The sequence below is a fragment of the Pogona vitticeps genome, chromosome 4 (assembly GCF_051106095.1).
Source record: "Pogona vitticeps strain Pit_001003342236 chromosome 4, PviZW2.1, whole genome shotgun sequence".
In the NCBI taxonomy this organism is placed as follows: domain Eukaryota; kingdom Metazoa; phylum Chordata; class Lepidosauria; order Squamata; family Agamidae; genus Pogona; species Pogona vitticeps.
Window position 1 is genome coordinate 51310131 of NC_135786.1, and position 25236 is coordinate 51335366.

At 43.1% G+C, this 25236-nt stretch overlaps 1 protein-coding gene across 3 annotated transcripts in view; it reads left to right on the forward strand.

Moving 5' to 3' along the window:
• FMOD (fibromodulin) overlaps positions 1–25236 on the forward strand; it is a 32810-nt gene that overhangs the window by 3168 nt on the left and 4406 nt on the right. For 2 of the 3 annotated variants that reach the window (XM_078391950.1, XM_020796897.3), the window contains exon 2: positions 11957–12964. In XM_078391950.1, coding sequence (XP_078248076.1) covers positions 11980–12964 — 985 coding nt within the window. In that variant the 5' untranslated portion in view covers positions 11957–11979. Of the gene's footprint in view, positions 1–552; positions 966–11956; positions 12965–25236 lie in introns of those variants that run through there. The other variant, XM_020796889.3, reaches the window with a different exon arrangement.

A 25236-nucleotide genomic window follows, 5' to 3' on the forward strand; every position in this document is an offset into this window, starting at 1 on the left:
ACTACAACATCTGAAGTACTGCACGTTGCCCGCTCTATGTTGGATGATCTAGTGCTGCTGTTGAAGAGCTGATCCAATTTAGGGAGCCGCCCACAAGCAAAGACGACTTTTTTTCTGTTTCCTTGAAGAATTGTTAATTTCCAGGACAGTGCAAAAGAATTTACTAGGGACCATCTGGATAGAGACTGGAGTAGTCTTAATCTGGCATGGGGCAGTGGCTGAGCAGAGGTGGAAGGGACTGGCAATGGGCTTTCAGGAGAACAAAAGTATGTGGAGAACCTAAAGTTAAGCATACTGAAAGAGAGAGAAAGAAAGATCACATGAGATCGATGGATATGGGGATGCAACCTTCAACAGCAGACACATTCTCAAGGAAGGAGGAAACAAATGCCAGCTTGTGTTGCAGTCTCTTTCCATCTACACAACTGCATATTTCATGTCTTTTCTCTCTGTATCTGCAGGAGTAAAAAGATATTTAATTCTTAACAACAAAATGTATTTTTCCCATTTCATCCCCGTTCCCAAAACTGAGATTTCTTTCATTCAAGCCTCATTGCTGTTTCCTGATGGGAAATGCAGGCAGCATTAGCAAGAGTCTGTTAAAAACAACAACCAAGGTTCCACTAACTTGTTAAACAGAGAGAGTCTGAAAAAACTGCCAAGCCCTCTGCAAGGGAAGAAGGAGAGAGAGAGAGAGAGAGAGAGAGAGAGAGAAATCTAGTTATTTATAACGCCAAGCAGCTTTAAAGTTTCTTCATTCTAGTTTGCAAACTGCCTGCTGCTTGGAGGTCACTCCAAAAAAAATCCCAGCAAAGCCCATGGCCTCCCAGTGCAATATTTGATCAGGAGTCTGGGCGGGCACCAACCTTGGCAGATTGAAAGCTGCACACACACGCTCTTTAGTACACAGGAGGATCACACAGGCGAACACTGCAGCTCTGGGAAAAAGGTGTCTCTGAGTCCAGGTGAGTTGATTTTTGAATTGCGTATTTTGCAAATAGGATGTTTGAGCAATCCTTGGCATACACATGCCAAAAAGATGGTTGCCATCTTAGGTGGAATGCGCCAATGGGGACATGGGCTGGCAGAGGGCTAGCAAAGGGTGTCTGTGTGTCAGTAACATAGCACGGCATGGGTCACTAAGATGCAGACCTGTCTTGGCTGCTGGAGAAGAGAAACATATTTATTTGACCTCATTAATAATGGCTTCTCCACTTCCATAATTTGCAAAATCCTTGGCAGTCAGAGGTGGGATGAGACATGTGCCCAATCTTGCCAGACCCCTTTGCACAACTTCCTTCCACTTCATGCCCAGGACATTGTGTACCAGGCTGCTTTATTGCTATATCATCTACATCAGGTCACTGACAACAAATGGTGAGATTTAAACCATGGGGAGCAATTAACAGGCAAGGATTGCTACATTGTGAATAGCACCTGAAAATTTATCATTGGAACACCAGGGATGCAGAGTCTTAGATAAGGGGTCAAGAATCTCAGTTCAGCTGAATGAAGAAACAGTTGTCTTCTTTTAATACATTGAAGAGTATCTGTTAAGACTCTGACCGCTAACATGGTTTGACTGCAGATGGACACGTAGCAAGTGCACAGCAGATGGGAATATATTTTTCATAAATGTGGCTTGGTAAGGAGAACTTCCAGGCAAGAAAAACCTTCCAGGAATAACCATCTGGAATATCGCTCTTTCTAGCATAGCTATTAGAACAGGGATTCAGTTGTGCAGAGGCAGATCCTTTCTTCAAATGATGCTTCTTAGAGGCATCTGATTTTTTTTAAAAAAAATCCAAAATCAAGATTAAGACAATACCTTCCCAGTTCATAACCATTCTGGCTGGGGGATTTTGGGAGTTGCAGTCAAAAAAAGTAAAATTTCTGAGTTCTGAATGCCTACATGTGGCAAATCCAAAGGCACAGAATACAGTGCAAATGTCGGAATTTTCCAAAAATTTTCATCAGGCTAGATGGTAAACAGCAACGTTGGAAAAGACTGGGAGATGAAAGGAAAAGTGGATATTGAGGCTGCTGAATCAGAGGCTTCAAATGGAATGTATCAGATTAGGCTCTGCCTTGTACTGTGTGTGATGGTTTCAAGATGCACCAAGGATTTGTGAAATAAGAAAAGCAAGGGTTGATCCCCAATATAATCAATCTGTTGTCTAAATCTGTCTTCCTCATCAGAAAAACAGGGGTTTCTTACTAGATGGAAACAGCAGCAGAGGGAAACTAGACTGTTTTATATGAATAAAGCTAATCTTCAAGTGGTATTGAGTCCTTTCTCTCTCATATAGGGATCCACTACCGAAGGACTATAATTGGCATTTTGTAGGTCATAGCAATATGGTAGCCATGATAGCCATAAGAAAAATCCATAATAGGGAAGAAGCCTTTATTAGGTCAAACAAAGTGTCACAAAAGTTTGTCCATGTTTTAAAGCTCTCTAGAATACTTTATCAAGGCTTGAAGGTGAACAAAGTAAGAGCAGGGCTGGGAAGAGAAAGAAAGTTTACTGATATTATCGGTAGCCTGCATTTAATGACAGTTTTAAGATGGAACATAGAAGTAGGTGTGACCTATAAAATACCAAATGTAAGCGAACCCAGCAAAGAAAGGATGTTTTACTGTTTAGAGGCGGAATTTTATTTTCTGATGGTACCTCCAATCCAACTGCTCTATAAACTTTGCAAGTTTTTAAAAAATTAAAAAATATATTAAGATGAGTAGCTTGCACTTGTATATTTGTTTGTTTCTCTGCCCCATGAGTCTTAGGGATCGCACTTGTTTAGTTTGAATGTCCTCCCCACTCTCACACACTCCTTCTTATGCAAGCCACCAAATGAAGACACCATGGCTGAAATGCCAGAGAGATTCCCCACCATTACTTCTATTCACCTTGTACCCCAGGGATGATAACTCTTGGTGGTGGGTAGTTTTTCCACTCTACAGCCCTCCATGGGCCAGATAACATTGAGGAACATGGCCATGCTCCAGCTGTCAAGAACGTGGCCTGCCCTCCCGCATCACTGCACCTTTCCTAGTCAGGGAAGGCACAGCATGGATGAAATGCCACCTGTGCTGCAAGACTGAAAGAGACACTCATCACGGGGCAAAGCAGAGGCAGAAACCAGCTTGGTACATAACATGTCCTCTTTGATAGAGGAAGGAGATGTGTTGCCTGAGCTAAAGGAGTGTTTCTTGACCCATGTAGCTCAATCAGGACTTCTCCCCACTCCCTATCAGGAAAGGCAAGGGGTGGAGGAAAATGAGGTGAGAATCCTTGCTGTTCTCAGAGATATCTGACTGGATATAACTCCTGGGAGAGATGGAGCCCAGGATGGGAGAGGGGCAGAAAAAGAGAACTGTTGTGGTCTAGATTGAGAAACCTCTGTAACGTGGACTGGCTATGGGGTGAATAGGCTCCCCTCCCTTGATCTTGTGTGAAGCAACATTCCGAAGAATTTGAAAGCTCACAAGTTATTCGTTGACATTTGGGTTGTCCAAAGAATGGCATTTTTGTAGGATGGATTTTTTTTCCTTATGACTAACAAGGCTACCTTTGCTTCTCGCTATGGACAGAAGTGGCAGAAGTCCATTTTCCAAGCAGGAGAAGGAATGTTTTGTTTTTTCAGGCAAAGTGACACAAAATGGTAAGAGAAGTGGCATTTTATGAACAGCTGCCTACATGCCAAGCTTCTCCAGTACATGAAGTCGAAACACTCCACATAATTTTTAAATACACTAGTTGCAGCATTTGCATTACTTTTTGGACTCAGCCTCCTAGAATCTCCTAGTCAGCATGGCCCAGGGATTGTGCTGGCCTTGGTATTTGGAAAGTTACAGTCCAAAAAAAATAACTTTTCCAGTTCTTGACTCCTCTCTCTCTCTCTCTCTCTCTCTCTCTCTCTCTCTCTCTCTCTCTCTCTCTCTCTCTCTCTCTCTGTGTGTGTGTGTGTGTGTGTGTGTGTGTGTGTGTGTGTGTGTGTGTGTGTGTGTGTGTGTGTGTGTGTGTGTGTGTGTGTGTGTGTGTGTGTGTGTGTGTGTGTGTGTGTGTGTGTGTGTTTAGAAATCACATAACTTTCACTCAGAGCCTGAATAGGATTTAGATCTCATGTGTCTCATTAACATTTCATCTAACACGGTGGGTAGGGAGGACTTAGAAAATATTCTAATTTCCCTCAACAACTACATTTGTTTAAACTGTGGGTAAACTATGAAGGAAAACTGCATGAATGTTGTGAGCATCTATTGGGAGGTGCCTGTGATATCTCAATAGCAGATAACTTACCACTGCCATTGTGTCTAATTTTTCCAGTTTTCAAAAAACATGTGTTTTTAAAAAGCACAGCTAACTTTCCCTGCATGGGTCAGAGGGATCCATGTAGGGCAGGCTTCCTATGTCATTGGACCTCAACTTCCAGAAGCCAGTAGTCAACAATCCTGGGAACTGCAGTCCAGCACCATCTGGGGATCTAAAACTATAGAACACACCTGATTTCTCCGTATCTGAACAGCAGTAGGTCAGAGATAGATTTTTGAACTACACCTCCCAGAATCCCCAATACTGTGCATTTCTTGGTCAAGAAGAAAGAGGGAGGTAGGACAGAATGGATGGGAATATGGAAGTGTTGAAAAATCTCTCATTCCTTGCAATGTTTTGTGTTGCACCAACATATACTGATATGGGTGGAGGAAGAAAGTAACATTCTATTATACCCAGTGGGAATTTCTTCTTCTCTGAGTGCTTTGCCCGTGCAGACAGGGCTATGTGTTTTACTTCGACTCTGTTCAACAGGTTTAGAGCAGTGATTCCCAACCTTGGGTTCCTAGATGTCCTTAGACTGCAACTTTCAGAAATCCCAGCCAGCCCAACTAGTAGTGAAGGCGTCTGGGAGTTTTAGTCCAAGAACATCTGGAGACCCAAGGTTGGGCCCCACTGGTTTAGAAGCTCAGTGCTCCAAAACATATCATTTATGCTATATCATGAATCTAAAAGGGAATGTATAAAGGGAAACAAAGGGAGTCCCTTTGGCATGGATCATGCCCAGGTTTTCCATTTTATAAAGCCCTCCTAGCAAGCTACCATAGGTTCGGTCACTTTATTGTCTAACAGAAATGCTCTGTCAGGGAGCCCCCATAATGGCTGCTATGAGGATCACAGAGGTGAGAAAACTGTACTTTGTGTTCTTGAAGGCTTTCACAACCAGGATCTGATGGTTGCTGTGGGTTTTTTGGGTTCTTTGGCCATGTTCTGAAGGTTGTTCTTCCTAATGTTTCACCAGTCTCTGTGACTGGCATCTTCAGAGGACAGGAGTTAGAATGCTGTGCTCTGTTGCAGTTTATTGGATAGTTGAGTATTTATAGCTGTGGGAACAGCTTTTGTCCTTTTCGGGAGATGGCTGATTATGGTGATCAGCGTGTTTTTGTTGTGGATGTATTATTGTGATAAGGGGGAGAGATGATCTGTCACTGTGATTGATGGGTGTTGTTAGCTGGTCTTTTGTGTGCAGTAATCACTGGTCCTTATGGCTGAGTAGAGTTTATTGACCTTTTGCAGGCTGTATTATTCAGTGCCGGGAGCCAGGCCATGTTGAGTTTTACACTTTCTTCTTCTTTGTTGAAGCTCTGCTGGTGTTTGTGGATTTCAATGGCTTCCCTGTGCAGTCTAACGTAATGATTACTAGTGTTGCCAGTACTTCAGTATTTTGAAATAGAATTTCATGTCCAGCTTGTTTTATGGCATGTTCAGCTACTGGAGATTTTTCTGGTTGTTTTAGTCTGCAGTGTCTCTCATGTTCTTTGATTCTGGTGTGAATGCTGTGTTTTCTGGTTCACACCAGAATCAAAGAACATGAGAGACACTGCAGACTAAAACAACCGAAAAAATCAGCAGTAGCTGAACATGCTATAAAACAAGCTGGACATGAAATTCTATTTCAAAATACTGAAGTACTGGTAACACCAGCAATCATTATGTTAGACTGCACAGGGAAGCCATTGAAATCCACAAACACCAGCAGAGCTTCAACAAAAAAGAAGAAAGTTTAAAACTCTATAAGGCCTGGCTCCTGGCACTGAAAAATACAGCCTGCAAAAGGTTCAACAAACTGTAGTCAGCCACAAGGACCAGTGATTACTGCACACAAAAGACCAGCTAACAACACCCATCAATCACAGTGACAGATCACCTCTCCTCCTTATCACAACAAAACATCCACAACAAAAACACGCTGATCACCATAATCAGCCATCTCCTGAAAAGGGCAAAGCTGTTCCCACAGCTCTAAATACTCAACTGTCCAATAAACTCCAACAGAGCACAGACAGCATTCTGACTCCTGTCCTCTGAAGATGCCAGTCACAGAGACTGGTGAAACATTAGGAAGAACAACCTTCAGAACACAGCCAAAGAACCCGAATAGCCCACAGCAACCATCAAACTGTACTTTCTTTGTTGACTATGCCAGGATTTAAAAGCAAAAGCAGCTGTAAACACACTTTCCTAACAAGCAAGCCCAGAGCAGGCTATATATAAGGAGCTTGGAAAGATTACATTTTAGACTACAACTCTCAGAATACTTAGTTAGCCTACACACTTTGTATGTACCAAAAGAGGGAATATTATGGAACTATGAGCCTAAATCCAATTGCAAGTTGCTGATGAATATATTGCTGTATGAAAAGTTAACATTTATGTAAATGCCACTGCTCCAATGGGTCTCCTCTATTTTGTACTGGCAATTGGACTGGAGCCATGAAATCCATTTTCAGAGGTCCTGCCGGCAATTACTGAATAATTCCCAGTTAGCAATTCCAAATCAGATGCATTCATTTTCTGACAGGAGACTAAAACTTGGTCTTGCTTCAGCTGTCATAATCTGAATGGAAGAAATAATATGGCCTGGAATGCTCAACCACATTGCAAATACTTTTTCCGACTTGTACAGTTATTATATGTTAGCATTAATAGCAAGAGAGGGAGCCTCAAAAGAGGCTTGTGCTCCATGCATGACACGTACTGACACGTACTGCATCATTATCAATATTACGACTGTTATTTGGGCAGGCTGGCCCCTGCAGCAATTATTCTTTTACTATTATGCAAAGAGATTTTCGTTTTCCTTAGGTTTTTAAGACACTATGCTGAGTGTTTCATGTTGATTTTACAAATTTGTGGCCTTAAAATTTATTATGTTTTGGCAATTACATTTTACTGTTTTTTAAATTCTTTTTTGTAAACCATCTTCAGGTCATGGCAGAAAGGGTAAGATAAAACACCTGCAACAGATGAGCTAAATAGTCTGAACTGCCAGGGGAGGGGGATATTCTGCATTAACCTTTCTCAGATTTCTGATGGTTTCTCCTTGTCCCAGTACAGAATATTCCCAAGGAGATTCAACCTTCAGTTTATAAAGAGGCACTAAGTGGCCATCCTGATCATCTTTCATAATATATATATATATGCACAGAGCTGAGTATATCAACCTGCTCAAACTCTATAATAGCCATAATGTTGGCCTGCTGTATAATCACACTGGACAGTCATCTTTGCTGCTATGAGTTTAGGACTGAAGCATAGTCTCCTGCCAATGAACCCCATTCTCTCACACTGTCCCATGCAAATTGTGTTTTAGGCCTTATGTCCCTCTGGAAGCTACTGTAGACCACTGGTTCTTAACCTTTGTTACTCAGATGTTTTTGGACTGCAACTCCCAGAAGCCTTCACCATCAGCTCTGCTGGCTGGGGTTTCTGGGAGTTGCAGTTCAAAAACACCTGAGTAACAAAGGTTAAGAACCACTGCTGTAGACCACACTATCAAGGTCTTTGTCCATCTAGCCCAGTGTTGTCTAGTCTGACTGGCAACATCCTTCCCACTTCTCAGGGTCTTCTCCAAGTCTATCACTGAACTACGGTCCTTCCTTCTCCCCATGTTTACAAGTGCAGCATGGAAAGGCTACTGTTTTGGACTACAATTTCCCAAGAATCCCCACGATCATGGTGGCAGAGGAATTGTGGAAGCTGAAGTGCAAAATAAGATTTTTCAAGCTCTAATTGAATGAAATTCAGGAACACTCTGCCCTCACTTTTTTTTCCCTTCAGGGTGAACAATTAAGATGTCTACTCTGAAGTAAGGCCCATTCTTTCCAGTTGTGCTTATCTATTGATAGGTGTCTATAGGATTTCAAGCTTCACTCAATTTTTTCTGTCCTCTGTTTACACATTGTTCAGAAAGCAGCCTTGATCTCTGCAAATATGCTAGCTATTTTGTAAAGTTTTTTCCATTGGAGTATGAGAGCCTGTAAGTTACTGCTTGCCTGCCTTAATCTTGACTGGCAATTCAAGTATTTGCTAATCAAGCCAAATAAGCAGTCAAATCCATCACACAAAATTACTTCTGCTCTTGGAAGGCACTGTATGAGATTTTTCCGGCCATTATGAAAACACTCCTAATATAAATTTTTGCATACGTAGATTAATATTGCAACATCATATGATATTAATATCAATATATTTACGCAATAATATTACTATTTCTGTATTGTATTAATGCTGGCTGGATAACCCAGTGAGTCAGGCATGTGGATGAAGATCCAGAGGTTGGGAGTTCATTTCTCCATTGTGCCTCCTACAAAGAGAGCCAGCCTGTGTGGCCTTTGGGTGAGCGACACGGGCCCAGGGTGCCCCCAAAAGAAAGGAATGATAAACTATGTCTGAGTACTCTCTACCTTAAAAACCCTGAAAAGAGTCATCATGGTACTTGACGGCAAAGAAGAAAATATTAATAAAATCCAATTAATCCCTAAGAAACATCAAGTGTTGCCATGATGTAAAGTCTTAAAGGGAACCCTTCTACAGTTTTTGTTGCTGTCAGAGCTGAGGAAGGTAGTTATTAGACACTGGACCTTACAGCCTGGAAAAGTTACTATTTTGGACTGTAGCTTTGAGAATCTCCTAAGCTATATGGCCACTGACCATGCAGCCTAAGAGAGGGGGCTTGTTCTTTCTCATTGTCAAAAAAGGTCACAGTTCCTAAATTCTGAACCTTCTTAGCAGTAATGCTGGGGTCTCAATCTAGACTGAGCCCCAGCAACTCCCCATTGAATTAATGAGTCTCAGTGTTGATCAGCCATTCTGCAGTTGACTCAATGATCTATTCTGCCATTGGTGTTAGGCCAGGAGTCCCCAACCTTTTTCACCCTGTGGACTGCCTGGGGAAGGTGGGGCACCCCCACGCTCATGCACACGCACAAATAGAGGTGCGGTGCTTGTGCAGGCACATGTGCGCTTGTGCGCATGTGTAAACAGCGGTGCAGCACTCGTACAGGCATGCTGGAGTGCACGCACATGTACAAATCAGCTGTGTGGGGGTGAGTGCATGGGGGGGGAGGTCTGTCTCTGTGGCCTAGTCCAGCTCAGACCACAGACCGGCCCAGGACTGCAGAACGGGGATTGGTGACCTCTGTGTTAGGCCTTCATCTTTGTTATATTCTCACTAGGACCCTATGCCTACACCCACATTTCATGTGTTTTGTGCACCAGCTCAAGAATGATTTAGTTGCTCAGACCTTTTATGCTGGTCTGCTGCTTCTAAAACTTTAAAATTTTGTTTCAATTTTGTTTAACATTCAGTGGCAGTTGTTTTTATCATTTTTCAAAATTGCTGTTTATTTTTCAATTGTTTATTATTCATGCTGCAAAATGGCCCTTTGATGGATATAGGGTATAAATCTGATAGCTGAATATCTAAGTAAATGATGCACATTGGCAAATGTCTTTATTGTTTCCTATAAATCGTATGTGCCTACAAGAAACGTCAAACTTACTCAGTGGGCAGAGTGCAAATGAGGGTACACTATTAAGGTGGCAGCAAACACCAATTTTTTGACACAGATATGTAGGGCAAAGGAATAGAGCTCAGTGGATTGAAATACTCAAGTTTATCTCTTTTTGATACCAAACCAGTGTTCACAAGGCAAATTAAGCAAGAACACTTGCAGCAGTGAAAGTTGCTGGGAGAAGAGAAAGTGAAAATGTGACTGGCAGTTAGTCAGATATGTGCCATCAGATCAGAACCAACATATAGTGACCCTAATAGGACTTTCAAAGTAAGGGAGATATTTTAAGAGTGGTTTCACAATGGTTGTTGTGGGTTTTTCGGGCTCTTTGGCCATGTTCTGAAGGTTGTTCTTCCTAACATTTTGCCAGTCTCTGTGGCCGGCATCTTCAGAGGACAGCATCAGAGCACAGAGTGCTGTCCTCTGAAGATGCCGGCCACAGAGACTGGCGAAACGTTAGGAAGAACAACCTTCAGAATACGGCCAAAGAGCCCGAAAAACCCACAACAACCATTAGATCCCGGCCGTGAAAGCCTTCGCGAATACATGGTTTCACAAGTTCCACTCCCCCAGTAAGCTTCCATGCCCTGTTCCCACTCTCTCAGTGAGTTTCCATGGAGATCCAAACCCTAGTATCCAGAGTCCTAGTCCGCCACTCTATCCATTACATACTGGGTACCTGTGACTGGCAGAGAAAGGTTAAATATACCCTTCTTTCCCAACTTTATCTTGCAAATTAACCCCTCTTGGGGGCACCTTTTAAGGGAGAAGGAGCAGCCAGTATCAGGGCTTCATTATGGATGGATGGTTGCACTCTAAGGGCCAAAGCAGATGTGAAGGCAGTCAACCAGTTTCTTTAAACATGGTTCTTTCCCAGTGATGTATAAATGGAAAGTGCCTAGGTCCAGTTCTTAGAAAAAATGAAATATGATGTCCATACTGTGCCTTAGCTCTGCTCAGTTTGCCCAAGTATCCTCAAGAATTTTTTTACAGAATTGTGTGAAAGATTCTGATTACTAAAGCTATTAAATAGTAAATTTCCCAAGCTCTGCTTTCTTTCTCAGATACTTCTCAATGAACTTAACTGAGGAGACAGACTGAGAGGATAGCCTGTAAGCAAAGGTATATTCAAGTACAGAATAATTTAGTTTCCTATATTCCCCCACTCCACACTTTGCTGTAACAATTAGACAGAATCCAGAATACAATTAGGGTAGGCCTGGATTTAGCCATTTACAGTTATGAATTCTATTGCTACTTTGCCACTGATTATTTATTCAATGGCCCGGAACAAGTGCTTTATCCATTGTCTTGCTTGTTGTGACTCCTAGTGAGAAACTGTTCTCAGAGAGGTAGCCATGTTAGGAATGTGAAGGCAGCAAACTAATCTGTTTCAGTGTCAAAAAAAGTGAAAACAAAGCCGAAAGAGAAGTACTGTGACATCTCAAAGACTAACAATTTATTGTAGTACAAAAATGCATGGATTATAATCCACTGAAACAATTTCGTTAGTCTTGTTGACCGGGGGAATCCGTCTCCCTTTCAGTTGCACAGGGGCAGTTTATCTACAGACAATAGAAACATGCATTATGTCTCTCTCTGGATGATATCATTTCCAGGTCAGAGGGTGGGATGGGTGGCCTGCTTAAATGTGTCTTCATTGAAAGTCTGGGATGCTGTTCCTTGCATTTGTTAAACTACCATCCCGAGAAAATTTCAACCTCATTTTCTCCCAACTCACCATTTTTCCTCTGAATGAATGTATGGCTTTCCAGCTGTTGGGCTCCAACTCCCATCATCCCAAACTAGCCACCAGTTAGAGATTGTGGGAGTTGCAGACCACTGACATTTGAAGAGCCACACATTCACCATCCCTGAAGTGTTGGGAGGAACAGCATTCAACCCTGCAGCCCTGTGTACCTCTACTCTGATCTTCTGAGTTGCAAGAATTGACTATACAATGTTATCCAAGGAAAGCCTGCATGCTTAACATCTATTTGAACTCCAACAATATCCTCAGGATAATTGATGCTTGTTTATTTTATCTTCAGTTGTGCTTTTTTGGTAGTTGTTTTTCCCTTCTTCCTTGTTGTACCCTTTATAGGTTGGAACAAGATTTGTAGCACGATGCACTGGGCTTCTGTTTTTATTATGGCTGGCCTCTGCGGAGTGTCCTTGAGCCAGTACGATGATTATGATGACGTGTTATGGCTACAACAGTATTTACGCAGCCAGTCCACATCCTACAGTTATTCACCGTATTATGAAGATGAGATTCCCCCATATGGATCTTACTCTTACGTGCCAGCTGGATCCTCTGTCGGGGAACCCATTCCTGAAGCTCCTGTCTCAAGAGAATGTCCGCATGAGTGTGAATGCCCTCCCAACTTCTCTGCTGCCTTGTACTGCGACACTCGCAATCTCCGTTATCTTCCTTTTGTGCCTTCACGGATGAAATATGCCTACTTCCAGAACAACCAAATCACAGCCATCCAAGAGGGAGCCTTTGATAATGCCACAAATCTTGAGTGGCTTGCCTTGCATGGCAACCAAATCACCAGTGAAAAGATGGGCAAGAGGATCTTTGCCAAGCTCAAGAGCCTGGAGAGGCTATACCTTGACCATAACAACCTGACCAAGATGCCTAACCCTCTGCCACGATCACTGCGTGAACTCCACCTGGCTTATAATCAGATCTCCAAGGTCCCATCCAATGCCCTTGAAGGCCTGGAGAACCTCACTGCCCTGTATCTTAGCCACAACCAAATCCATGAAATAGGATCAAACCTCAAGGGGTTAAAGTCTTTGATTCTGGCAGACCTGAGCTACAACCAACTTAGAAAAGTCCCTGATGGTCTTCCAAGCTCCTTGGAGCAACTCTACCTGGAGTACAACAACATACAAACTATCCCTGATGATTATTTCAAGGTCTCACCTAAATTGCTTTATGTACGGATGTCTCACAATAGCCTGACCAATGAAGGACTCGCCCCCAATGCTTTTAACACCAGCAGCCTTCTAGAATTGGATCTCTCTTACAACAGGCTTCAGAAGATACCTCGAGTCAGTACAAGCCTTGAGAATCTCTACCTCCAGGGGAACAAAATAAATGGTAAGCAACTGTGTCCTGGGTTGTGGGCTTTCACAGGAAAATGTTGGCTCAGAATATGCTGCTGGAGGACATGAGCTATTTTACTATGGCAAGAACACAGTAAAAGGAAATTAGGACCAAGGGTGCTTCCAGATGGCACCACCAATCAAAAGGGTTTATGCTACTAGTACAGAACTTGAAGTAAGGTATTACAAATATTTGTTTGTTTAGTATTTATTTATTACATTTATACCCTGCCTTTCCACTAGACCAGTGGTTCCCAACCTTGGGTAACCCAGGTCGTCTTGGACTGCAGCTCCTAGAAATCCTGGCCAGCACAGCTGGTGGTGATAGGATTCTGGGATTTGCAGCCCAAGAACACCTGGATTAGCCAAGGTTGGAACCCCTCCACTAGAAGATAGTGTTCAAGGTGACTTGCAGACTTCTTAATAGAATAAAAAAACAGATAAAACCATATTTAACTTTTTAAAAATGATAAAATCTTACAACCAACCTCAGAGTAAAATCAATTCTACCTCAAACATAACACTTTCGGGTGGCAATGAAGGAGTAAATTTGTTTGTTTTTAATGAATGACTCAGAATGTCATTATAATTTTGAATGTAAGGGGGGCATCATGTGGCATGCAGGCTATATGTGGTCACCCCCAAGCCATTTTTGTGACCCCACAAGACTCTCCAATATTAATTTTTTAAGCCACTGACTATCAGTAGTGCAGTTTTTCAGCACCTACTTTATGTTCATTTTAACTTATTTATTTATTTGTTTGTTTGTTTGTTTAACATTATTTACTGCTTTTACCTTAATTGAATCAGGAAGTGTTCCATCTGAGCACTTACTTCCTGAAATATGATTTCCTTCCTTGATAATTGGCAACTGTTATTTCCTGTCACATAACTCATCATCATCATCATCATAACCTTTATTGGCATAAAAGCAAGCAGGGGTCCTCAGATAGATGGGCGTTATATACCCTGCATGAAACAGATCAAAAAGCTTCAATGCAAGCAGAATATAGCATTACATAGTTTCAAGGTAGCACCTAGCGGAGAGTAATAGAACCATGACCAGATTACGTTGGGAAGGTGGTGCAACTATGCCTGGGGGATGACCTCTCTGATTTGAATCGCGGTATGTAAAAAGCGGGCAACATAGGTAGTAACATGGTTAATATTTGTCTATTATCTTTCCCTTTCCTTTCCTTTTCCTCCCTTTTTTCCCCTTTCCTCCCTCCCTCCCTCCCTCCTCCCTCTGATGGAATGGAAGGCCTGCCCTCCCAGCGAGGGCCCCCAAAATATTTCTGTGGTCACGGGTAGAGGTAGATATGGCGTGGCCCCAGTCCCTACTCGTGTAAGAAGAACGATGGACAGATGTCTGAAGGCTGTCCACTGTTCTGAGCCTGGGGCCACCCCTCAATATCGAGGCAGCCAAATCAGTCATCCTTCCACTCTACGCCTGGTGTTGTTGAATGCCAGGTCTGTCGCCAATAAGGCCCAGGTGATATATGACCTTATCCTGGAAGAGGATGCAGACCTGGCCTGCATAACCGAAACATGGATAGACGGAGAGGGGGGTCCTCCCCTAGCACTCATCTGTCCGCCCGGTTATGCCATCCAACACCAGGGTAGACTGGAAGGTCGGGGGGGGGAGTTGCCATTGTCTATAAATCCATCTTGGAGGTTACTAGGCGCTCCTCGGTGGTAAAGCCGGGTCTGGAGGCCCTCCATGTGTCGATTGGGGCCAGGGATGGTATTGGGATCTTGCTGGGTTACCGTGCTCCCCGCGACCCAGCCATTTCCCTACCGGAGCTGGTGGCACTGTTGGGTTCCCCGAAGCTGCTGGGTTTGGGGGACTTCAACGTCCATGCGGGGGCAGAGATTTCCGGACCAGCTCTTGAGTTCTTGGAGACCATGGCCTTCTTGAACATGTCCCAACATGTCACCGGCCCCACCCACGTGGGGGGCCACACACTCGACCTGGTTTTTTCCTCCAGTGGGAGCGGGAGTGGTCCGATGGTGACTGACCTTGAGTCGGTCGCTCTGTCATGGTCGGATCATCACCTAATAAAATGTAACCTCAACATGGCCCTCCCCCCTCGCAGGGAGCAGGGACCTATTGTTATGGTCCGCCCTCGAAGGCTACTGGATCCGATTGGCGCTCCTGTCGAGGCTCTGGCTGACAGCTGGTTCGCCGCTGCGGTCAGGGCTGTAGACATGATTGCACCTAAACGCCCTCTCCGACGCAGAGCCCGCCCGGCACCCTGGTTTAACCAGGACCTCCGGAAGCTGAAGCGGGTCAGGAGACGGCTAGAGCGCAAATGGAGAAAGGACCCGGATTATAATTGGATAGCTTTTAAGGTCGCCACTAATCTTTACCTGGCTAAGGTAAAGGCTGCCAGTCGAGCATACTTCGCTAACCAGATAAGCGAAGCGTCCAACCAGCAGGCGGAATTATTCCGTATAGTGCGCGACCTATCCGGAATTGGCCCGGGTGATGGGCCTTCCCCTAGTTTTACACCGGACCAATTTGCAGCATTTTTTAAATCTAAAGTGGAGGCCATCCGCCGGGACCTGTCTCCTTTTTTGAATACAGTTAGTCGAGCTGAGATGTCCAGCGCTCCGTCTTGCCCGGCAATTTTTGACTCCTTTCAGCCTGTCATGTCTGACACTGTCGCCAGGGCGCTTGATCGCTGTCGTGCCACCACCTCCTCCCTGGACCCCTGTCCGGCCTGGCTAATCAAAGCAGCCAGGCCTACAACAACGGAATGGGCCACTGTAATAATTAATGGGTCTTTCCTTGAGGGCAGATTTCCATCAGCCCTCAAGGAGACACTCATTAGGCCCATCAGGAAGAAACCAAGTTTGGTGGCGGACGAGATTGGCAATTATAGGCCCGTCGCCAATGTTTCTTTCCTAAGTAAGGTGGTGGAGAGGGTGGTGGCCGATCAGCTTCAGGCGCACCTGGATGAAACAGATGCCCTGGATCCATTTCAGTCGGGCTTCAGGCCGCGCCATGGCACAGAAACGACATTGGTCGCCCTGTGTGATGAACTACTGAGGGAGTCTGACAGGGGCAAAGTGTCCCTGCTGGTCCTCCTTGACATCTCAGCGGCCTTTGATACCATTGACCACTGGGGAGGCTCTCCGAGTTGGGAATTGGTGGCCTCGCATTGGCCTGGCTCCGTTCCTTCTTGGAGGACCGCCACCAGAGAGTGCAGCTTGGGGAGAGCGTCTTGGCCCCGTGGAATCTCAATTGTGGGGTCCCACAGGGGTCGATCATCTCCCCAATGCTGTTTAACATCTATATGAGGCCGCTGGGTGGGGTCATCAGGGGGTGTGGAGCCCGGTGTCATCAGTATGCCGATAATACTCAGCTCTACATCTCCTTTCCACCTACCGCAGGAGAAGCCGTTCTGTCCCTTCAGCGCTGCCTGGGGACCATACTGCAATGGATGCAGGAGAACGGGCTGAGGCTGAACCCGGACAAGACGGAGGTACTAAGGGTGGGTGCCCCCACAGTCGGGAACTTGGGAAACTCCCTCTCTTTTGGGGGGGTGACCCTTCCCGCTAAGGATGGGGTCCGCAGCTTGGGAATCCATCTTGACCCGGCGCTCACTATGGAATTCCAGGTGACGTCGGTGGTCCGAACCGCTTTCTACCATCTCAGGCGGGTGGCCCAGCTGCGGCCCTATCTTGATGTTGGGGCGCTCACCACTTTGGTGCACGTGCTCGTAATCTCAAGATTAGACTACTGTAATGCGCTCTACGTGGAGCTACCTTTGAGGCTGCTGCGGAAACTTCAGGTGGTGCAGAATGCGGCGGCCAGACTCCTTAGTAGGGTGAGAAAATTCCAACATATCTCACCCACTCTGGCCGCATTGCACTGGCTGCCCATCCGATTCCGCATCGACTTCAAGGTGTTGATGCTCACATACAAAGCCCTAAACGGTTTAGGGCCTCGATATCTGGCGGAACGCCTTCTACCACCAAGTTCTACCCGTGTCACTCGCGCGAGCCAGGAGGTGAGGTTGAGGAGCCTAACGCCGAGGGAGGCCCGGAAGGAAAAGACAAGAAATCAGGCCTTCTCGGCGGTGGCTCCTCGCCTCTGGAACAACCTTCCCCCGGACATTCGCTCGGCCCCCTCGCTGGGTATTTTTAAAAAGCAATTAAAGACAATGATGTTTCGGCAGGCCTTCCCCCCCACCCCCCCTTAACTAATCCTGATTTTCCTTTTTTCTTTTTCTTAGTGTATAATTTCATGGTTGAAAGTTTTCTTCTTTGTAAATTTGTTTTTAGTTATTGTTGTACCCCTGTTGTGAGCCGCCTAGAGTGGTCTATTGACTAGATAGGCGGGATATAAATAAAATAAATAAATAAATAAATATTCCCTTGGACTAAAAAACATACCTTGGCCTTATCAGAGTGACCTTGGAGACCAGAAAGCAGTGGAACTAAAAGTCTTGCTCACAAGCTGTTGTAAAAAGGGCAGTCCAAGAGTACGTGAGAAACTGTTTCGATGGCATCTTGACTGCAGGGGCATCGTCTGAGGTGTCACATAACTCAATGGTTGGGGACTATTCAGGCATAGGAGAACCACAGAACTCTGATTTTTCTGATGACCAAACAGCCCTTAAATGTAATGAACAGCATTCTTTCCTCATTCCTAAAATATTGCTGGGACTCATTTTCGGCACTATTTTTTTAAAGTGTATTTTAAGGAAATAGCAACTCAAAATACTACAGCACTCTTTTTAAAAAGAGTATATGTATTTTAAAAACAAGTAATATTTAAAAGGTACATTTAAAAGTAAATGATGAGCTACAAATGATCCACTTAAAAATAATGTTCTAGTCTCTGGCTTTTCTTTATCTGTGACCAAAAATAAAAGAAGGAAGAAGTTGTAGAAAAACAAAGGAATGTTACAAATAGAAGACGACACCATTTGGAATCCTCAACCCAATAAAATTCACTAAATAAGGCAAAGGAGTTGCATAATAAAACCTCATCTGGAAACACTCTTTATCCTCACAGCTCTTCTGGCAGCTGATGTTTGGTTAAAGCACGAAACTAGAGCAGAGGAACTGAATTTTCTGTGTCACATGGGGTTCCCATTGTCAAGCTTCCTTTGACTTCTTATGTCATATGGGTGGGGATCAGGGAACAGGTACATTTTTTATAAAGCTCCGGTCCTCAAAAAAGGCTCTGAACAGAAAGAGCATAATCATCAGGATGATCATCATCTTAGAACTGCAGAGTTAGAAGGGACCCTATGGATCATTCGAGTCCAGTCCTTGTCAAGGAGGCACAGTGAGGAATCTAAATGTAGTCCATGAAAATGACTTCTCCCTGCTCTTTCAGTGTTTTCTATCTCAAAATGTTCCATAATATGTTTGGTTCAAAGTAAGAACATCTAATAGCTCCACTGCCAAGTGGCAGCTTTGTTTTAGGAGGGACCAATGGCTACATTTTAAAAAAATATTATTATACAACATGGTGCCAGCCATCCTGAATGCTGGCCAAACACTTGTGCTTCAAGGAGAAATGAGCAGGGGAGGAGAAACTCAGTAAGTGAAATACAGTGGGTGATATTTCCCTGTCATGTAATTTGAATGAATGTATTTAATTCAAGGAGGAAACAAAAATCACTTATTTTGCACAGGGCACCTAATTCAGAAGATAAAAAAATAAAGATAGTTTCTTATCTTTAAATTTAAATGAAAATGGGTTTGTCATGTAGAGTCAAATATAACTTCTTTTTGGTAAGAATTGCCTGATCTTCCCAAACATGGTATATTATAGATGGGCTGGATCCCAATTACCACCATGGCCCCATTCTGGTGCAGCATCATGAAAGTTACAGACAGTCCAAACAAAGCACTTGGACAGCCCCAAGTTTGGAAGGGGAGTCCTAGCAGTTGACAGGTCATGGCACTGTGACAGTTCTTCCAGGCTTGGCTCTTGAACATGTCTGTTGAGACATAATTTCCAATGACTAGAAAGGAATTTCACCTCAATTAACAGTGCCTAGGATTGGATCACATGGCAGCAGTCTAATATGCCCTTTGTTGGGAGTGAACGGATCTTGGTGGGGCTTACTTCTGAGTAAAGATATGTGCTGTCAGTTACCTTTTCATCTCTCACCTGTCTTAAAAGTTTTGTTTTAATGGGGAAATTTTATATCCAAGAGGTTCTTGTTAGAAACATTGGGCCAATAGCATGGGAGCAGGTGAAATGCAGTTATAGTTTTGCCCTGGATAAATCCTTGCTATGACCCCTGTCCATAACATCAGTAAGCATGTGGGTAATGGGCATGCTAGCTCTTCCCCCAGAATTAGAAATACAAACAAACAAAAAAACCTGGGGTTCTGGATCACTGTGGAAGGGATTGTCACTCTCTAATTGGCCTTCTCAGCCACACTAGATGCTGTTCCAAGTCCTCTATTCAGAGCATGTTACCATAGTCTCTCGAGACTGAAGGATGCCTAATCTAATGCCTAATCTTATAAAGACACATCCATTATCACCTCATTTCTTTTATCCTTACTGTACAAATGTTCCAGAAAAACAATGCAGCCCAGCCCTTCTGAATTTTAATTCTGTACTCCAGTCATCACATTAACTTTTATGTTGCTGAAGCTGCATGCAGACACACTGTTAAACCATGGTTTAGTGCACACAGATGGGTAGCACATGGTTCCTCATCCTTTGATTTTAAGTATTGGAAATTTGGTACTGTTTTGTTCCATTCTTAAATTCAGCCATTAAAAAGTAAAATGAGTCAGGACAAAATCTGATAGAATATGTTGGCAGGTGTTTTAGAAGAAGGTTTTAAAATCAAGCACTGTAAAAGATTCCTTTTTAATTAAGTTTTGAGATCTCAGTGAGAAGATTCTCTAAAACTATATAATTGGTGTAGGAATATCTGGACTTTGTGATGTTTGTGCTGGGATCCACTCACTCATTTCCCCACAAAGGCATTATTTTCCACCATTCCATCTGCCACAATAAGTGACTACAGAGTACCATTTTATCCATATATCGGCAACTATGGCTTTGTGAAGCTCTGACTAAACAGGATCCCAAGCTATTGTTAGGACAAATCAGTTTTCATACTATGGTTCATGAATTCATCTACAGGTGAGTCTGAGCAGTTCTTAAGTGAACTTGTTTTAAACATCCAAATAATTTTATTTGAGTAGTGAACCTTGGTACATGCGCTTGTAATCTCAAGATTAGACCACTGTTATGCGCTCTACGTGGGGCTTCCTTTGAGGTTGCTGCGGAAACTACAGGTGGTGCAGAATGCGGCGGCCAGATTACTCAGTGGAGTGAAAAAATTCCAACATATATTCACCCACTCTGGCCGCATTGCATTGGCTGCCCATCCGATTCCGCATCGACTTCAAAGTGTTGATGCTCACGTATAAAGCTCTAAATGGTTTAGGGCCTCAATATCTGGCGGAACGCCTAGTCCCACCAAGATCTACCCATGTCATTCGTGCGAGCCAGGAGGTGAGGCTGAGGAGCCTAACGCCGAGGGAGGCCTGGAAGGAGAAGACAAGAAATCGGGCCTTCTCGGCGGTGGCTCCTCGCCTCTGGAACAAGCTACCTCCTGGGATTCGCGGGTCTCCCTCGCTGGGTAACTTTAAGAACCAATTGAAGACATGGATGTTCTGGCAGGCCTTCCCACCAGACAATCCCTGATGTTCCTCTTTTTCCCCTTTCCTCTGGTTTTCTATCTTTGTAAGGTTTTTATTATTTATTCTGTTTTATATATGTTTATGTTTATTATTTGTTGACTGTTAGCCGCCTAGAGTAGTCCTGAGTTGACTAGATAGGTGGGATATAAATAAAATAAATAAAATAATAATAAATAAATAGGAAGACTTGGATTCAAATCCCTGCTTGGCCACCGAATTCACGGAGGTTGGTCACAAGGGTAAAGCCATTCCTAAAAATCTCTCATACCTTGGAAAGATAGGATTGCCATAAATTGGAAATAAGCTGATAACACAAAACACACATAATTTTTATCTAATGCCACTCTCTTTTACCACTTACACCACAGATCTCCATGCAACTCAGACCACAAACCAGCTGAGTATATTTTGAAAACAAACCAGCCAGGTATATTTTGGAAAATCACATGTGGTTCCCATTTGTTGAGTTTGTTTGCAAGACATTTAAGCACCAAGGCAGATTCTCCACAATTTTATAATTCAGTTCTAGGGACACTATCCATGCTTTCCATTTGAAACAGCTGGACAAATATTGCAATTATCTCAAAGTTTTGCTTCACGACTTTGTATGGCTCTGAATAGCAGTGAAGCCGTTAGACTATTTCTCTGGATTTCTCTTTATTTGTGCTCTTGTTTTTAAAGCAGCTCTCCATCTGACCTTTAAAGATTGTTTTAATGAGTTTCTCAGAAGACCTTTGCTTTTTTTCCATAGTAAATGAACAGTCTGCAGAGCAACAAGACTCAGTAGCCGATTTAGTTTTATATACAGAACTGGTAGTTGCTGGGCTATTAAGATAACATTATCTTTATCCTTCCCTGGGCTCAGAACTGTTCCTCTGAAAAGCATCTCAGACAAAAAGTAACCATTTGACTTTCTCCAGTTCCTTTTCATCAGAAGATCTGGAGGAAGTGTACAAAGTTCAAACCATAATCAGGCCTTTGTGTAAGCAAAATAGGACAGTGGCTAGAGACTGGACAAGGAATTAGAAAGTCTGAGACAAATGGTGGTTGTTGTTCAGAAAGCTGGAGGCAGTTTGAAAGAAGTCGCACGGATGTGTACACATGTACCATGGCAGTAAATACAAACATGCAATTAATTGCTCATCATAGCAATTCCCATGGCCACAGCCCCATGGCCATTGAAAAAAAAAATGCAAGCAGTTGTTTTGATCCATATTAGTAAGCCAGTCCTAGCCATTTTCAGCTCCACCAGAGTCAGGTATTTGTAAAATTAATGGGTATTGATTGCCCATTGAAGACCTAGCCATCTAACAATATTTTGCATTACAAAGAGCCTCATGGTGTAGAGGTCAGACTGCAGTACTGCAGTCAAGACTCTGCTTGCAACCGGAGCTCAATCCCGGTGGGCTCAGGTAGATGGCTGAAAGTTGATTTAGCCTTCCATCCTTCTGAGATTAGTAAACTGAGTAGCTCACTCGCTGGAGGAGAGGCATAATTAAGCTGTAAACTGCCTAGAGAGTGCTTTAAGCACTATGTGATGATATACAGTATATGCAATACACTTTGCTTTTGCTTTGCTTTTTCAAGCATGAAGAGCATTATAGTATCAGTTTTTGAGATTACTAATGCATGCACCATTGTCATTAGGCATTTCTTATCCAGGTAAGGGTGAATATGAGCAATCAACCAAAGTTGATAAAAGGCACTCCTGACTGACATTTGGGCTTCCATAGAGAGAGCTAAGTGCAGAAGTATCTCCAAGCCACAACCCAACCTTTCTGGGGGATTGTAACCCCATCAAGGCTAGGTAAATTTAATCCTAACTAGTCCAATGATCCTCTTAACAGCATCATCTCTGTCTTGTCTGTATTCAGTTTCAATTTATTGGCCCTTCTCCAGTCCATTACAAATACCAAAGGAAGCACTCAAGGACCCAAGTAGCATCTTTTGCAGATGTGTCAAAGGAGAGCTAGAGCTGTGTGTCATCAGCATCCTGGTGGCACCACACTATAAATCTCTGGATGTCTTCTCCTTGAGGTTTCATATAGATGGGAGATGGTCAACCCCTGTGAAACCCCATAACGAAGATCCCACCGGGTTGAAAAAATAGCACCATGCAGGGATTAAAGGGCTGTCCACAACTCTTTTGTCTGCGCATACAATTTATTTAACAAGAGTTGCTTTTCATAGTATGCATTAAAATTAAGGAAATTTAGACAAGTAATCATACATACTCTTAGGCTGTGTTCGGATGTTTTAGCCTGAAACCACATAGGGCTCTAAGTGGGAAGGACATAGAGATATAAGCTAGTTCTGCCTGCAGTGTCTCATCCACTGGAAGTTCCTTTGATCTTCATGTGTTTAGCATGAACATCTTGAGGCACCTTAAGCATCTTTACCATAATGCTCTTTTAGTACTTGCATAATTTGGAAACATGATAAAGCACCTCTTCTGATTATGCCAGCACTGGAAATGCATGCAAGTGGATGTGCTAATGCATGCCTTTTTGGACCTTTCCAGTGACTTTTCTCTGTCTGTGTGTTGAAGACAGGACTTATGCATGTGTCCCCTACTGCAGTTTTATTTGCAACCTGCATGCTGTTTGTGGTTTGTGTAACTTGGAAAAACTATTCTGGCCTGGGGCAGCTGTCAATTAGCACCAACCAATCATTCCTTCCAGTCCTTGAATTCGGAGAAAGCCCTGCCTCTCTTTTGTCATTTGGAGGCAGTTGTTTGTTTGCTATGGATTTGTTCAGTTGGTTTCTTAAGTATGTGCACAGTTAAAAAAAAAGGAGCATACACAAATCTGTAATTTCAAGTAACTCTAAGTAAAGAATTGTTTTGTATTCTTTCTCCTACAAATGTCTCAGAGTGAGTTATTGAGACTTTAAGTGCTAGATAACGAGAAAGGGATTTACTCTGGGGAACCTGCAGCTAGTCTCCTCTGCTAGATCTCTGTACTTCTACTGTATAGCAAAAAATAAATAAAAACTCTGCAACGTTTCCCACCACACTTACAAATTCTACACAGGTTTCAGCTGTAAGATCTGAAGAGGGCACACTGATGGGTACCATCAGGGCTAAAAGACAATAGGGGGCATTTTCATTTTCCAGATCTACAAAGTATTACCCCTATTTCTCAGAATTTTAGGGGTCACAAAGGTAGCCATATACTACCCTTCATTAAAACATCCCTTACAGTTCTTTCTACCACCTAAGCCATTTACCCTGTTGCTACTTATTCATTTTTAGATTTTTCCCATACCTTTTATAAACTTACTTCAATAAGCTGCTTTGGCACCAATGGCCAGGTATAGTCTCCAGGTGTTCATTTTGATTCTTTACATTTACTTTCCATATAAAGATGACAGCAAAAGCTTGGAAGTAATGAGTTTCATGGCCTCAGACAGACTAGACTGTTGTTTGTCCTGCTGTATAGGTCCTACACATCATATCATTGCTCCCTCCATTACCAACATCACTGTATGTTTATATTGATTACAGCTGACCTTTTTCTGTGACTTTCCAAATCTTTTTGTTCATCCAGGCACATGGTTGTTTTGTTGAGGGGTTTTTCTTGGGTTTGTTTGTTTCTTTTAGGTTTTGTTGTTGTTGCTTGTAGAAGCAGGTAGTATATTTATCCTGATATTATGTGGTATGGTCTGCCATAGCAAACGTTTGACAAGTGTATAGTTTATGGCATCTCTATAATGTGAAGTAAGGGAATGTCTAACCTTTCATTTCTTCCACTGTGATTATCTCCTAAAAGATAATAGCCACACACGTTTCATTTAGATTCTTTACAAATTTTGCAATGAGATTACAGCAACCCTTTTCAGGGCTTTCTAGGTACAGAGTACTCAGCCGTTGTTCATCCATTCTCTTCTTCAGGCTGGCTTTTCTGGGATGCACAATGGGGAATTGAACTCTCAGCTCCCTAACATACTGAGCTATCTAGACAGCAAAGAACAAAGTAAACTCTGCATTCTTGCTGATCCAGTGCTATTTCTGTTATTGCAGACATCTCACATTGGATCATCAATCTTCAAATGCAGTCAAAAATGATCTCACGCCTTTAAAAATAAGTAATCAGGGCTGGGAATGGGTTTAGAATATAAAACGTGATCCATAGAGTACTGCCCTTATAGCTTTTAAACCAGAACCAAGCCTTCAAGGTAACCCCTCCAAGTGCAGCCAGATTCCAGACCTTGGTTGCCCTCTGGCTGCTGAAAAGAATCACTGCAGCAAACCTCTCCAGGAGACAAAACTCCATCCATTTTGCTCTTGCCTTTTTACTTACTTACTTACTTACTTACTTACTTACTTACTTACTTACTTACTTACTTACTTACTTACTTACTTACTTAGACAGACAGACAGACAGACAGACAGACTTTTTTGGAAGCCTAAGGGGAAACCAAGCCAGTTGTACACCTGGAATTCTAATTTCCTCCTGCTAGGAATATATTTTGGAATGATCTGCAGCTCCAAGAAGTATTACTTACGAGGACCTTCAGCTCCGAAAAGCATTGTTTTATTTATTCATTTAATTCACATAAAATAATACATGA